At 43.4% G+C, this 14,718-nt stretch overlaps 1 protein-coding gene across 1 annotated transcript in view; it reads right to left on the bottom strand.

The window, feature by feature from the left end:
- Window positions 1–14,718, bottom strand: part of LOC126267806 (sodium/potassium/calcium exchanger Nckx30C) — a 1,385,039-nt gene that overhangs the window by 621,759 nt on the left and 748,562 nt on the right. Inside the window, exon 3 of the mRNA XM_049973112.1 lies at window positions 5,046–5,310. Within this exon, the coding sequence (XP_049829069.1) occupies window positions 5,046–5,310 (265 nt within the window). The remainder of the gene's footprint in view (window positions 1–5,045; window positions 5,311–14,718) is intronic.

The raw sequence follows: 14,718 nt of genomic DNA, 5'->3' as shown, positions 1-14,718 counted from the left end.
GTAAGGCAAGGTTTGGTACGGTTAGGTTAGAATCTCTTCTATGTGTGAAGTAGGTCAGATTTTAACCTGGAGTAGCACGGACACCACGATGCATCCATGTTAAGAGGTGGGTGATGCATTGCGGCTTTTTCTAGTAAAAAGACGCCGAATGCATGTGAATAAGCTATATCTGTCTCGAAAAGGAGGTGGCGAGTACTGTACACTCTGTTCAAATGGTTCAAATGGCTCTGAGCACTATGGGACTTAACTATGGTCATCAGTCCTCTAGAACTTAGAACTTCTTAAACCCAGTCACCACGAGGCAGAGAAAATCCCTGACCCCGCCGGGAATCGAACCCGGGAACCCGGGCGTGGGAAGCGAGAACGCTACCGCACGACCACGAGCTGCGGACTGTACACTCTGTCTCTGGTTGTCATAGTAACCAGAGAAGTTTTATGAACATATGAGATAAAGGGAGAAACCTTATGTTATAGACTCAGGATGATTCGTGGCGATCTGAAAAAGTAATATTACAAGCACTCTCGTTTTTTTTTTCATTAGAAGTTATCCAGGCATTCGTCAAATAACCTTGAATGAATGTCATTCAGCAAACGTGTGGAAGACAAGCATAAAGTTTATAACTGTGAACAACTAACGCACTGAAAAATGGAAAAACATACACATTCGGAAACCACTTCATGAAAGAACATCACCTCCCTACTGGCAAAGAAACCGCAGTAAGTAGTAATACAGTACTAATGTATCGATACTACAATCCAAAAACAAAAAGCATGCCACACTTTTCACTTGAATATATTATTTTTGAAGTTATAATTTACGCCTAAAACGTACGATAAAGATTTCGCCTACTTGTGGTTTCATATGAACCTGCGATTTCAGTCGATAGGCTGTAACCTGAAACCTGAATATGATTTTTTATCCTCAGGACGCGACAAACTCACTCTTTCTTGGACTAAAGTCCTCAGCTTCTTACAGCCCATATTCTGTGTGTGAGAAGTCGGTCGATTTGACCGGAGAAAACAGACTGATTTGAATTCACCGAGTGTCGCCCGAAGTCTTTACCTTCGGACGATGAGGTAGGCTACACTGGGGTCGGCGCTAGAAGTAGGGTGCTGATTTGAAAAGACAAGCCATCTTCAGCCGACGCCGATCGACGGCGGCATCCATCGATGCCACTGTGACCGCAGCCTAAGCCAAGCAAGGCGGGGCCTCGGTCACCAGACACTCTGCCTTCGACTACCTGACCGCCAGCGGCGCCTAGGCGTAGCATTGCGTCAGCCCCGGAGGAGCCCTGCCTCTCCTCGTCCGAGCCTTGCAGCGTCGCCCTACTGACACTGCAACGTCTGACTGTGCCCATGGGATGTGGTCGCACACGCGTCTCCAGCTAATCTTCCCTACGTTCTATGTTTCATTTAATCGTGTCAGAAACACACACTATAGCTTACAAGTTTTACAAAATGTTCCAAAACATGGAACTATAAGCATTACAATTACAATTGAATGCGGACTGACCAGTATGCAGCAACTTCGCATGCTTCCTTGGTGGCATCGGCGGCCGGTGTGGCCGAGCGCTTCTAGGAGCTTCAGTCTGGCACCGCGCGACCGCTGCGGTCGCACGTTCGAATCCTGCCTCGGGCATGGGGTGTGTGATGTCCTTAGGTTATTTAGGTTTAAGTAGTTCTAAGTTCTGGAGGACTGATGACCTCAGATGTTAAATCCTATAGTGCTCAGAGCCATTTGAACCTTGGTGGCATCGATGGCATTCTGTGGCGAAAATGACGTTGGGCATAGGCTGCAGACAAGAAGACGACTCATTGTCTTTCCTTCACCACATTCACATGCTGTGGAATCGCATGCAAATCCCCACTTTTTCAAGTTGGTCTTCGTTCTTCCAACTCCAGAACGCAGCCTGTTGAGGGTCTTCCATATCGACCAGCTTTCTTTGTGACCTGGTGGGAGGGTTTCGGTCGGGATCATCCACCCTGCAAGGTAGCTGAATTTGGAACGCCATGAATTGACTCTGAAGTTCAGTGAGGCTTTCAGTTGAATGGAGATAGCTTTTCCTTGGCTTGAGCCTTGGTACTGCTTGCTGACACCCGTGTAATGCGTGGTTCTTCAGATACAGTGCCTTAGACTTTTCCAGTCTGGATGCACATTCACGGCGGATATCTGTAGCTGGGATGCTCGCTAGACAATAAACTTTATCAGGTGGTGTAGATCTCAAACATCCCGTAATGAGTCTACAGGTTTCATTCAAGGCGATATCCACTTGTTTAGCATGACATGATCTACACCAGATAGGGCAAACATATTCTGCAGCTAAATAACAAAGAGCTACAGCAGAAGTTCTCTTAAGACGCGAGGATGTGTCCCCCAGGTTGGCTCAAATGGTTCAAATGGCTCTGAGCACTATGGGACTTAACATCTATGGTCATCAGTCCCCTAGAACTTAGAACTACTTAAACCTAACTAACCTAAGGACAGCACACAACACCCAGTCATCACGAGGCAGAGAAAATCCCTGACCCCGCCGGCTCCCAGGTTGTACCCGATAATTTCTGGAGAGTGTTGTTCCTTGCAGATACCTTCCGTTTCGTGTTCAAGCAATGTATGCTATAGGTATTTGCTCGATCAAGAGATACTCCAAGAGATTTTGGAGTGAAGCAGTGTTATAATTGCTTACCTTCCAAGAACACCTACAATTTCCTTGCTGCATGTCTATTTCTAAGATGGAACGCACAAATCAGTATTTTTCCTGGGTTCGGCTTCAGCTGGTTGTCTTGGTAATAGCCACTTAGAATTACTAGAGCATGGGAGAGATTCTTTTCAACATGTTCAAAAGATTTTCCGTGAAGTGCTAGAGCGACATCATTAGCATAAATAAATCTCTTAGCCTGCAGGGCTGATCTTTTGTGTAGAAGTTAAAAAGTACAGGAGCTAGCACATCCCCTTGTGGAAGGACGTCTTTATATTCCTCCATCTGCTCCACTGACTTTGAAATTCAACAAAAAGCCTTCTGTTCTGAAGAAAGCACTCAATCATTTAGGTGAGTTTGTAATCCCCAGTTATGTTAAGCACACTATTTAGCAATGTGCGGTGGTTAACAGTATCATAGTCTGACGTCAAGTCAATAAAAGCTACACCAGTGACTTTGTTGTTTTCATAGCCGTCTTCTATATATTGTGTTAAGTGAAGTACAGCTTCTCCCTGGTCGAAATTCGGCTTGTTCTGATATGAACAATGGTTCTACCACATCAGATAATCTGTCCAAAATAATTCTTTCCAAGATTTTATGTAAATGACACAGTAAGGAGATTGGTCGGTAGTTCTTGGGATCGCTTGTGTTCTTGCCAGACTTGAGAATTGCAATAACTCTGGCTTTTCTCCACAGCTTAGGGATTTTTCAGTAGTTGATGCAATTGTTAAATAAGTCAAAGAGCCATTGCTTACTGGCAGGACCAAATCTTTTACGTTGTTCAATGCAGATGTCATCCATTCCTGCCGCCTTACCAGTTTTGCATTTATTCAGTGCTCTATTCAGATCTTCCATTGTAAAATGGAAAGAGAGTATACTGTTTTCCTGGCACATCAGTTTTTCGGCTTTTTGTTGGGGTCCAACTGTAGCTTTACTTGGTTTTCCGTTCTCCACGAGCTGACTTGCAATTTGATTTTCAGAGATGTTACTATGTAGTGAGGATTTTGTTGTATCATTACTGAGGTAACCTCCAGGAATTGTAACTGTTTCTTCCCGTATCCAATTTTTCCATTAATTTGTTCGATTGGTTGCGTTTAGATTCAGAAATGCAGGAAATAACACGCAGCTCCCTAGAGATAGTTTCATCACTGAAAAGGTCGTTTTTGAATAGGTCTCGATTTTCTTTCAATAATGTCGATGTTTCGGAGTAAGACCTTGAATGCAACTGGTCCTACAGCCTCTAGGAATGGTTTTTCTTGAGCAGTACTGGAGTACTTCCATAAACTCTTCATATGCCTCAGGAACGTGTTCAATTGTTGTAATCCTTTCATCAGTGTTTGTGCAGAAAGTTTGCCAGCTTGCCTTCTTCAAATTGTACCTTCAACTGAAGGACACGTTGTGTGGTTGCTGGTACCAACTGACACATAATTGGACGGTGCTGTGTATGAGGAATTGGTGTACAAAGAGATTTGAGACTAGCCAGTTTCTCATTCACAAAAATAAGACAAGGATTGTATCCTCGTTGCCATCTATCACTATTGAAAGACGGAGGAAGTTTTTATACCGTGGATCAAAGATAGTTGATGCAGTTCTGCCCATTCTCGTACGACATTTCCATTTGGATCATCCTGAGAGTAGCCCCAAACAGTGCTATGGCTGTTGAACTCACCAATAATTACAGATGGCTTAAGGCTGTTGAAATTAGCAGGAGGATTAAACAAGAATGATTAATAAGGAGACTTATAGAGAGAGGAAATTGCATGGTTTGTAACTTCTACAGTAATGATTTTAATATTATTTTGCTCTGTGATGGAACTCGTAAGAATCTGGAGATCGGGTTTGGCAAAGATGGCACTGATATAATGGCCATGAGGTCTTCCAGCCATCAGTTTTATTCCTGGAATGAAGCTGATTCCTGCACGTGGTGCCCCTGCTTAGGTACTTGAAAACGGTACCAATACTGAAGTTCAGCATTCTAGAAACAAACATACATTCTATGTTAATAAAGAGCATATTTGGTGTCTCGATGACGGGTTCCGAATCTCCACATCCGCCATCGCACCCACAACGCCACGTTGGGAGCACAGCTACGTAGACATCACAACCGGAGGAGCATTTCCCCACCCGTCTAGTAGCGATCGCCGCACAACACGACTTATTACTTTCATCACTCTTTAGAAGAATATCGCGTTGTGGTACGATTATGCTTCTGGAGCCGATACAAAAATAAAGAATTATCCACAGTACTGGTTTATGTAGTCCTCTGTCGTCACAGACAGTCGAAACGAGAGGTGCATCGTCCGTCTACTAGTGCAGATCTGCGAAAGAGCTGGCCGACGTTGTACTTACCGTCGTGCAGCGGGTCGATTGTGTGGATCATGAGCTGCAGCAGCCCGTGCCGAAACTTGGTGCCCGAGTGGTGGTGATGGTGGTGGTGGTGGTGGCCGGACGAGGAGGAGGCGACGGGCCGGCCCACGACGAGCCCGGGCCCGGTGACCGCCCCCGCCACGCCCGGCGCCGCCCCCGCCGCCCCCGCCGCGCTGCCCGCCGACCCGCCCGCGCCCGAGCCGCCGCCCACGCTCGTCTGGCTCGACGTGGCCGCGTTGCTCGCGTGCTGCAACACCAACACCGCCAAGACTCAGTCACTCTGCCGCATTTTGACTCTGTTTTGCCAGTGCAAGGTCTACTGCAAGAATTCGAGCTACATCTAAATAATTGCTTTCGAACGAAAGGATTATTCTTCAGTATAACCTAAATTTCATAAAAGTTTTTTTGATGTGACGTAACAGACACTTTCAGCTGCAAACGGAGAGTTGCTACAAATTACCCGTCTTTTCTCGTATCATATCTCATATCAGTCCTTCCGAGTAAGCTGATAAATACACTTCAAGGAAAAAATGGAATTATCTGAATGTCACGGAAATCGGTACATGTGACGAACAGGTACAGACGTTCAGATGATTACAATTTCAGAACAATTGGATAATTTATTCAGGAGAAAGGTTTCACAAAATGAGCAAGTTAATAACGAGTAGTTGGCCCACTTCTGGCCATTATGCAGGCAGTTATTCGACTTGGCACTGATTAATAGAGTTGTTGGACGACCTCCGGGGGAATACTGTACGAAATTCTGTCCAATTGTCCGGTCTAAGGAGTTGCAGCTGGGGACTGTGCGGCTGGTCCCGGCGGAGGTTCGAGTCCTCCCTCGGACATGGGTATGTGTGTGTTTGTCCTTAGGATAATTTAGGTTAAGTAGTGTGTAAGCTCAGGGACTGATGACCTTGGCAGTTAAGTCCCATAAGATTTCACACACATTTGAACTTTTTTTTCCAGTTGCCATGTTGGATCGTCAAAATCCCCAGACGATTTTTGAGTGCTCCAAACATTCTCAATTGGAAAGAGATCTTGAGACCTTGTAAGCCAAGATAGGGAGTGCCTAGCACGAAGACAAGCAGTAGAAACTCTCACCTTGTGCGGGCAGGCATTATCTTGCTGAAATGTAAGCTCAGGACGGCTTGACATGAAGGGCAACGATCGGGGCGTACAATATCGTTGACGTAGCACTATGCTGTAAGGGTGGCGCCCATAACGACCAAAGGCGTCCCGATATGAAAAGAAATGGCACCACAGACCATCAGTCCTGGTTGTTGGGCCGTATGGCGGGCGATACTCAGGTAGGTTTCCCACAGCTGTCCAGGACGTCCCCAGGCAAGTCTTCGACCTAGTAATAGGACAGACGACTGTTTTTAACAACTGTCTGGTCAATCGATTGTATTTTCTGTCAGTCGGTTTTTTCAGTCGAATGAAGGAACCGAATGAAACTACTCTCCAAGGCCATGTCAGTTGTATGGATATTTTCACACACTCACCGGGATTGACTGGTTTCAGTCAGTGTGAGACAACCGACTGAAACAAGTCTCTGTCGGCTGCGGCCGTTTAATGAATGTTTTCATTCACTGGCCAGGTTTCAGTGCTTTCATTCATTGAGATACAACCAACAAACGCAAGTGTCTGTCGTTTTCGGCCGTTATCTGAATGTTTTCACTCCGCCTTCGAATTTTTTTGCAGTCAAATAAAATATCATATTTCAAGAAGATGCAAATAAAGCGTGTATTTAAAAAATGAAGTATATGCAAAATGTATAAATTTACTTACTTAAATGCGAATTTTCATGCTTGTAAAATATTATTCATGCTGTTAAATATCAATTTTTGGTTAGTTTTAAAAAGTTACATCTGTTGCTTCTCTCTAAATTTGTGTATATATAAATGAACCATCACTTTTTAACGCTTTTATGCTACGGTGGTTTCTTGTCTGCTTGCTCAGTACAGATGTTGCAACTTATTGAAACTACCTTCCCGATAAGCTAGACAATTTAAACTTTCCACATATATCAGAACTGGATGACACTGCAATATTAACTCACTTTAGAGTCTAGTGTGTGGTGGAGGGTATTTTATTCTTCGGTCGATTTTTCTGTTCAGTACGCATTTTGCAACTGATTTTAAACTAACTTCACAACAAGCCAAAGACTTGAATCTTTCAACTTAGCTCAGAACTGGATGACAATGCAATATTATCTGGCTTTCTTTTCTGCTGTAAGGTGGAGACTACTTGATGAACCACTGCTTTTTCCCTGTTTTCCTCTTCTAATCGCGAACGATTGCTGCTAGGCTTGAATGTAGGCTCGATTCTCCCTAATTGTTACATTACTTAGAAGGAAACAATATACTGGTTGATTCAGTTGAAGAAAAACTGAAATAAACCTGAAATTTACCGTATGTCTCTGTTATAATCTCATTAAAATATTTGAACTCGACCAAAAATGTCACATACACAAGACTAAAAAGCAGACAATGACTATTTAAATAAAAAACTTTTAGTATACATGTTTCCAAAAGGAGATGAAAGGAATTAAATAATCTGTCCTAGCTCTACACAGATTCCGAAGCCCTGAAAATTTTGGTTTGTGAATTTTTAATAGCTATGATAGTCCTTATAAAACCGAAAATTGAAAACGAGGGGCGCATGCGACAGGTAATAGAAAAGAGTGTTGAGAGTAACAGTCGTTGAGAAAAATTACAGAATAGCTCATATCATTTGAAGTGCAATAAAATTGTTAGTGACTTAGTTGCAGATATTCATACATCGCGTACCTATTGCATCCGTGCCACGTTTGTCGTTTTAAATTTTGCAAGTATTGCTACAGCAGTTAAAAATTCACAAGCAAAAATATTCAGAACTATCTGTAGGTGTCAGTAATCAGTATTATTTAATACATTTTAGGCCGTTTTAAAAATGTGTTATATTAAAATGATTTTATTTAAATAATTATTTTTAATTTAAATTTACTGAAGGTCTATCCTCTCTCCTCCCTCCGGCTGGCACCCAACATCGATATTTCCTTTCCTGATACGATAAACTCTTTTGATTGGTGACTCGATCACTTGTATTTTAAGCAGATTGTATAGTGTGTCCGAAAGAAAAGACACCAGATCCATATAAGTATATAGTTCTGGCAATACCGGCCATGACCTTCTTCTTCTGTGCGGATGCACACATATTCCCCGAACTCTTACAGGACTTGGTAAGAATGTCTTCCACGAGTAATGAGTGTGTTAGGGTGGGACACTACGAATGTAGTGTGTGGACATACAAGCTGAGAATGTGGGTTTCACGGGAGGTGTGTGTGAGATACACCCTGCAGTCGCACTATCCTCTGTGCCCTCGGTGGTACAGGTGGATAGAGCGTCTGTCATGTAAGCAGGAGATCCTAGGTTCGAGCCTCTGTCGGGGCACACATTTTCATCGGCCCCGTTGATACATATCAACGCCCGTCAGCAACTGAAGGTATTAATACAATTCTAATTTCGTTTTAGTTTTATGGTCCTCTTACGACTGTAACCAATTTCTGAAAAGTCTTCATTGAAGAAGGGAAACTATAAATGCTCTGAAATATTCTTGTCTGTTGATTACTTCTTGGTATTGTCATGACAAGAATTATCTCCGTTGTGCTTCTTGAATTTTGCTCTTTGAATGCTGTTTGAATCCTTTGGGCATACAATGTTCAACCTTGGAAGGAGCTTGTCTAATTACTATTTCGGGTTTCAACAGATTATTAGACACGTTCAGGCTACTAGACTCCAGTCTTGTAACGTACGTTCATCAATCCAGCGTGGGAAGGGAAACAACCATGCATGAAAACTAAATAATAGCTAACAGACGTCAAAACGTGCTATCAGCAGATACATCTTGTCGTGAGCTGTCAAGGAACCGTTGTGGGTGATGTCGAATTCTGTACCTCCCCTACTGATAACATGGCTCACAACTACAATCAGCTGCATTTCTTCAGCAAATCTCTGACACTGTTTAAGGCTACACGCTGTTCTTAAATATAAGCTCTTCGGCTGTACAGCTCGCAAAGAAACACAGTTATTATCTGAATGCTCTCATTCGTGACCCGTTTCCACCATTATCATATTCAATATTAGGGTTTTATGCCGTTAATCGAAGTTTCTCCATAAAAGTAGATACCAAGGTAACATTTTTTACACCTGTGTGCGAGTAGTCTGGATTAGGCCTAATACCCAGCATTCTACACTACGGGCCGTTGAAATTGCTACATCAATAAGAAATGCACATTATAAACGGGAATTCATCAGACAAATACGTTATACTAGAACTGACATGTGATTACACACTCTCGCAATTCAGGTGCATAGATCCTGAGAGGGAGTGACCCGTGGTCTAGGGGTAGCGCCTTTGATTCATAATCAAAACGTCTTCGGTCCCGGGTTCGATCCCCGCCAGTTCCTAAATTTCGATAAATAGTCAGCATTGGCGGCCGAAGACTTCCGGCATAAGAAGTCAGCCTCATTATGCCAACGGCCTTGTCAAAGAGGGCGGAGGAGCGGATAGAGGTTCAGGACACTCTCTTGTCCTAGGGGTGGGAAATTGCCCCTAACGGCGGAAGAATCAGCAATGATCAACGACATGAGGATGCAGAATGCAATGGAAACCACTGCATTAAAGACACGTAACCTGTATCCACAGGACATGTGGCCTGTAGTTGAAGAAGTGTCATGATGATCTCTCCATTGGCAAAAGATTCCGTAATAGTCCCCCATTCGGATCTCCGGGAGGGGACTGCCAAGAGGGGTTTTACCATGAGAAAAAGATTGAATAATCAACGAAAGGATAACGTTCTACGAGTCGGAGCGTGGAATGTCAGAAGCTTGAACGTGGTAGGGAAACTAGAAAATCTGAAAAGGGAAATGGAAAGGCTCACTCTACATGTAGTAGGGGTCAGTGAAGTGAATTGGAAGGAAGACAAGGATTTCTGGTCAGATGAGTATCGGATAATATCAACAGCAGCAGAAAATGTTATAACAGGTGTAGGATTCGTTATGAATAGGAAGGTAGGGCACAGGGTGTGTTACTGTGAACAGTTCAGTGACCGGGTTGCTCTAATCAGAATCGACAGCAGACCAACACCGACAACGATAGTTCAGGTATACATGCCGACGTCGCAAGCTGAATATGAACAGATAGAGAAAGTGTATGAGGATATTGAAAGGGTAATGCAGTATGTAAAGGGGGACGAAAATCTAATAGTCATGGGCGACTGGAATGCAGTTGTAGGGGAAGGAGTAGAAGAAAAGGTTACAGGAGAATATGGGCTTGGGACAAGGAATGAAAGAAGAGAAAGACTAATTGAGTTCTGCAACAAGTTTCAGCTAGTAATAGCGAATACCCTGTTCAAGAATCACAAGAGGAGGAGGTATACTTGGAAAAGGCCGGGAGATACGGGAAGATTTCAATTAGATTACATCATGGTCAGACAGAGATTCCGAAGTCAGATACTGGATTGTAAGGCGTACCCAGGAGTAGATATAGACTCAGATCACAATATAGTAGTGATGAAGAGTAGGCTGAAGTTCAAGACATTAGTCAGGAAGAATCAATGCGCAAAGAAGTGGGATACGGAAGTTCTAAGGAATGACGAGATACGTTTGAAGTTCTCTAACGCTATAGGTACAGCAATACGGAATAGCGCAGTAGGCAACACAGTTGAAGAGGAATGGACGTCTCTAAAAAGGGCCTACACAGAAGTTGGGAAGGAAAACATAGGTACAAAGAAGGTAGCTGCGAAGAAACCATGGGTAACAGAAGAAATACTTCAGTTGATTGATGAAAGGAGGACGTACAAACATGTTCCGGGAAAATCCGTTGAAAAGAATCACTGTCGGTAAATTTCCGTCTTCTAATTTCTCTGATTTTCTCGTCGTGGTCATTTCACGAGACATTTGTAGCAGTAAATAACATGTTTCTCAAGCCTTCTTGGAACGTACTCTCTTGGAATTTTATGAGTAAACCTCTCCGTGTTCCTGTACAAAGTACATACTAAACTCGTTCAAAATATAATGTTCCACGATTTTCTTGTCAGTTCGTATTCATTCTTAAGAGTTAACATTTGGTGACAATATCAGTCAACAGATCTTTTAAACGTGCTATTTTTCTACATATTCTCCATCGAGTTCTGCAGCCTTATGCCAGTATTGTGTAAGAGAATGTGTTTCCTATTGGTAAAAGATCTTGGCTTGTGCTTGTAACAAGGTTTTCACCGACAATATTTTAAGTGTGTCCCACGTACAGAAACCTTAAGTGGACCAAACAGATGGAAGTCAGAGGGCGCCAGATTTGGGCTATAACGTAGATGAGACAATGATGTCGAACCAAATTTTGTGATGTGTTCCCAATTCTCGGACCTGTGTGGGCGTACGCTCTCGTGGGAGACCAATATTTTGTTTTTGTTTCTTGTCAGACAGAACAAGTTGGAAACGATTCTCGAGTTTCTTCTTGTGTAACACTCGTCTGAATTAATGGTTGACCCTATTAGTGATACATCCACGAGAATGTCTCCATCAGTACCCCAAAAGACTGTAATCATGACTTTACCAGCAGTTGGAACTAACTTGAACGTCTTCACTTTTGGTGATTGCGGGTGGCACCACTCCAGTGACTCCCTTTTTTTCCACCTCCAAGTGATGCACTCTTTTTCTGTCACCGGTAGCGATCTGGGGTAGAAATGCCTCTTCACTGGCCTCAAATTCTCCAAAACTTCAGATGAAGCGACTGTTCTTTAAATTTTGTGGTCTGCTGTGAGTTCTCGTCTACCCATCTCGAGCACACCTTTCAATATTGAAGAGTCTTAGTCACTGCACCCCCAATTCTTTTGTTCCCTGATAGGTGTAGAACTAATTATCGAGTTGTCATGCATCTGTGTGCATGAATAATGCCTTCCGTGCGACTCATCATGTCGAGATCCGTGCTGTGGAAAGTAGACGCGGATTTCATCAATGATGGATCTTAGTTCCGCACTTCCTATCGCTTTAACTCTCTTCGCCCACTACCCAGCAGTAGTTCTCTTATCAACTGTACAAAACTTTCAATGGATGTTCACCACTGTTTCTTTTTCCACAAAAAAGGTCAAATAGAGCATTTTGCCCATCACGACTTACTTGCGCAGACGCCATTTTGATCATTCGCTAGTGCTCTTCCATTTGTCTGAATTGTTCAAACCCTTTCACATGTGGAGAAGAGTCAAGAAATTTTAAGCATCTATGCGGGAAGTTAATTAGGTAATGCAACGAAATTTTTTTCTAGGCCAGTTTCGCTTGAAAAAGTAAGAAGTTTGTTATGGGACACCGTGGAATAGTTCCGCTTGTACTCCTGTTGTTTCATGAAGTACTCTTAGGTGGAGGTGCGGTCCAGGCAGAGAGCTGTCATCTAATTCTTTTTGGCGGAAAACCAGAGCATCGCATATATCCATAGGTGCTTGCAGAATGTCTACGGAGCCCTAATAGTGAACAAGAGCACGGTGAGTCATTGGGCGACGAGTCTGTCGTTATTGCAGCAAAGTCGCGCAGACGTGTTAGAACTTCGGCATGTCGGCTGGTCGCACACAGCTGTGTCTGCAATGTTGGAACGTGCGGACTCTCTCATTAGAAGTGATCGATGGATCACATCATAAGATCTCGCTGCTGAAGTCGACGTCTCTTTTGGTAGCCCTGACACACTCATCCACCAGTTGGGGTACTCAGTGATGAGTGCCCGCTGGGTTCCTCGCCACCTAACAGAAGACGATAAATAGTATCGAAGGGCGGAATTGTTTGGGCGTTACGAGGATGATCGAAACAATTTTCCGTTGAACGTCATCACAGGCGATAAAACATGGGTTCACCATTTCGAACCGGAAACAAAATGGCACTCCATGGAGTGCCGTCACACCAACTTTGTTACGAAGAAGTAGTTCAAAGCCGAAACCTCAGCCGGTAAAGCGATGGCGACGATCTTTTGGGACTCTATTGAAAGTGAACAATTTCTCCTTCTCAATGAAAAAGCAATGCGTCACGCAAGTCTACGTACACGAGAGAAGCTCACAAAATTTCATTGGACTCTTCTTCCTGATCGACCCTACAGCCCGGACTCGCACCTTCCGACTTTAATCTGTTTGGCGCAATGAATGAATGGTACACATTGGATGACGAGGGCATTAACGATGCAAGAAGACGTTGGCTCCGGCGTCGACTAAAAGAGAACAACTCTGCAGGCATATAGGCCTCGCTTGCAAGGTGGCGGAAGGATGTCGCACTGAAAGGAGATTATGTTGAAAGATTGGGTTTTGTAGCCAAAAGAGTGGGCAATAGTATGGTGTATTGGAAGCCGGAAAAAACCGACCTCCCTTCATAAAAAAACGTGTTGCATAACTTACTGAACGCCCTTCGTAAAAGGACGTTTTCACACACAGGGTGTCCCACTAGGAATGGTCAATATCCAGAGATCTCATAAATACGATCGTTTGAAGAAAAGAGTTTAATACCGACATGTACTCTACTCCGAATGGCCGGCCGAAGTGGCCGAGCGGTTCTAGGCGCTTCAGTCTGGAACCGCGTGACTGCTACGGTCGCAGGTTCGAATCCTGCCTCGGGCATGGATGTGTGTGATGTCCTTAGGTTAGTTCGGTTTAAGTAGTTCTAAGTTCTAGGGGACGTATGACCTTAGAAGTTAAGTCCCAGATTGCTCAGTGCCATTTGAACCACTTTTCCAAGATAGGCATTTAATGTGCATTGTTATTTAATTTTTTGTTATTCAATGCATTGTCAGGTTTACAGATGAACAACGAACAGCAAACATTGCGACATGCGTTCTACAATGTATTGGTTGAAAAATACCTATTTAAACAGATTCACCTGTAAGCATTAACGTACAAGTGGCATTACTGTTATTGTACCCTTTAGATAACATGGTGTGCCGCTTGTCCGAATAATGGTCAACCTCAGGGCTTAGTATTGTCCCCAACAAAAATAGATTTATTGTGTTCTGTCAAGGAAACCATTTGGAATAATGTATATGTCCATACGAAACTTTTTGCTTGAAATGAGCGTTCCTCCCATAAACCTCAATATTGAGGATTCCTCACGGGGCACCCGGGACACACAATATACAGGGTGATTCAAAAAGAATACCACAACTTTAAAAATGTGTATTTAATGAAAGAAACATAATATAACCTTCTGTTATACATCATTACAAAGAGTATTTAAAAAGGTTTTTTTCACTAAAAAACAAGTTCAGAGATGTTCAATATGGGCCCCTCCAGACACTCGAGCAATATCAACCCGATACTTCAACTCGTTCCACACTCTCTGTAGCATATCAGGCGTAACAGTTTGGATAGCTCCTGTTATTTCTCGTTTCAAATCATCAATGGTGGCTGGGAGAGGTGGCCGAAACACCATACCCCCATAAGAAAAAATCGCAGAGGGGTAAGATCAGGGCTTCTTGGAGGCCAGTGATGAAGTACTCTGTCACGGGCTGCCTGGCGGCCGATCCATCGCCTCGGGTAGTTGACGATCATGTAGTTACGGACAGATAAGTGCCAATGTGGTGGCGCTCCATCCTGCTGAATTATGAATTGTTGTGCTTCTTGTTCGAGCTGAGGGAACAGCCAATTCTCTAA

This window comes from Schistocerca gregaria, chromosome 4 (assembly GCF_023897955.1).
Source record: "Schistocerca gregaria isolate iqSchGreg1 chromosome 4, iqSchGreg1.2, whole genome shotgun sequence".
Taxonomy (NCBI): Eukaryota; Metazoa; Arthropoda; class Insecta; order Orthoptera; family Acrididae; genus Schistocerca; species Schistocerca gregaria.
This window is presented reverse-complemented; position numbering and strand designations above follow the sequence as displayed.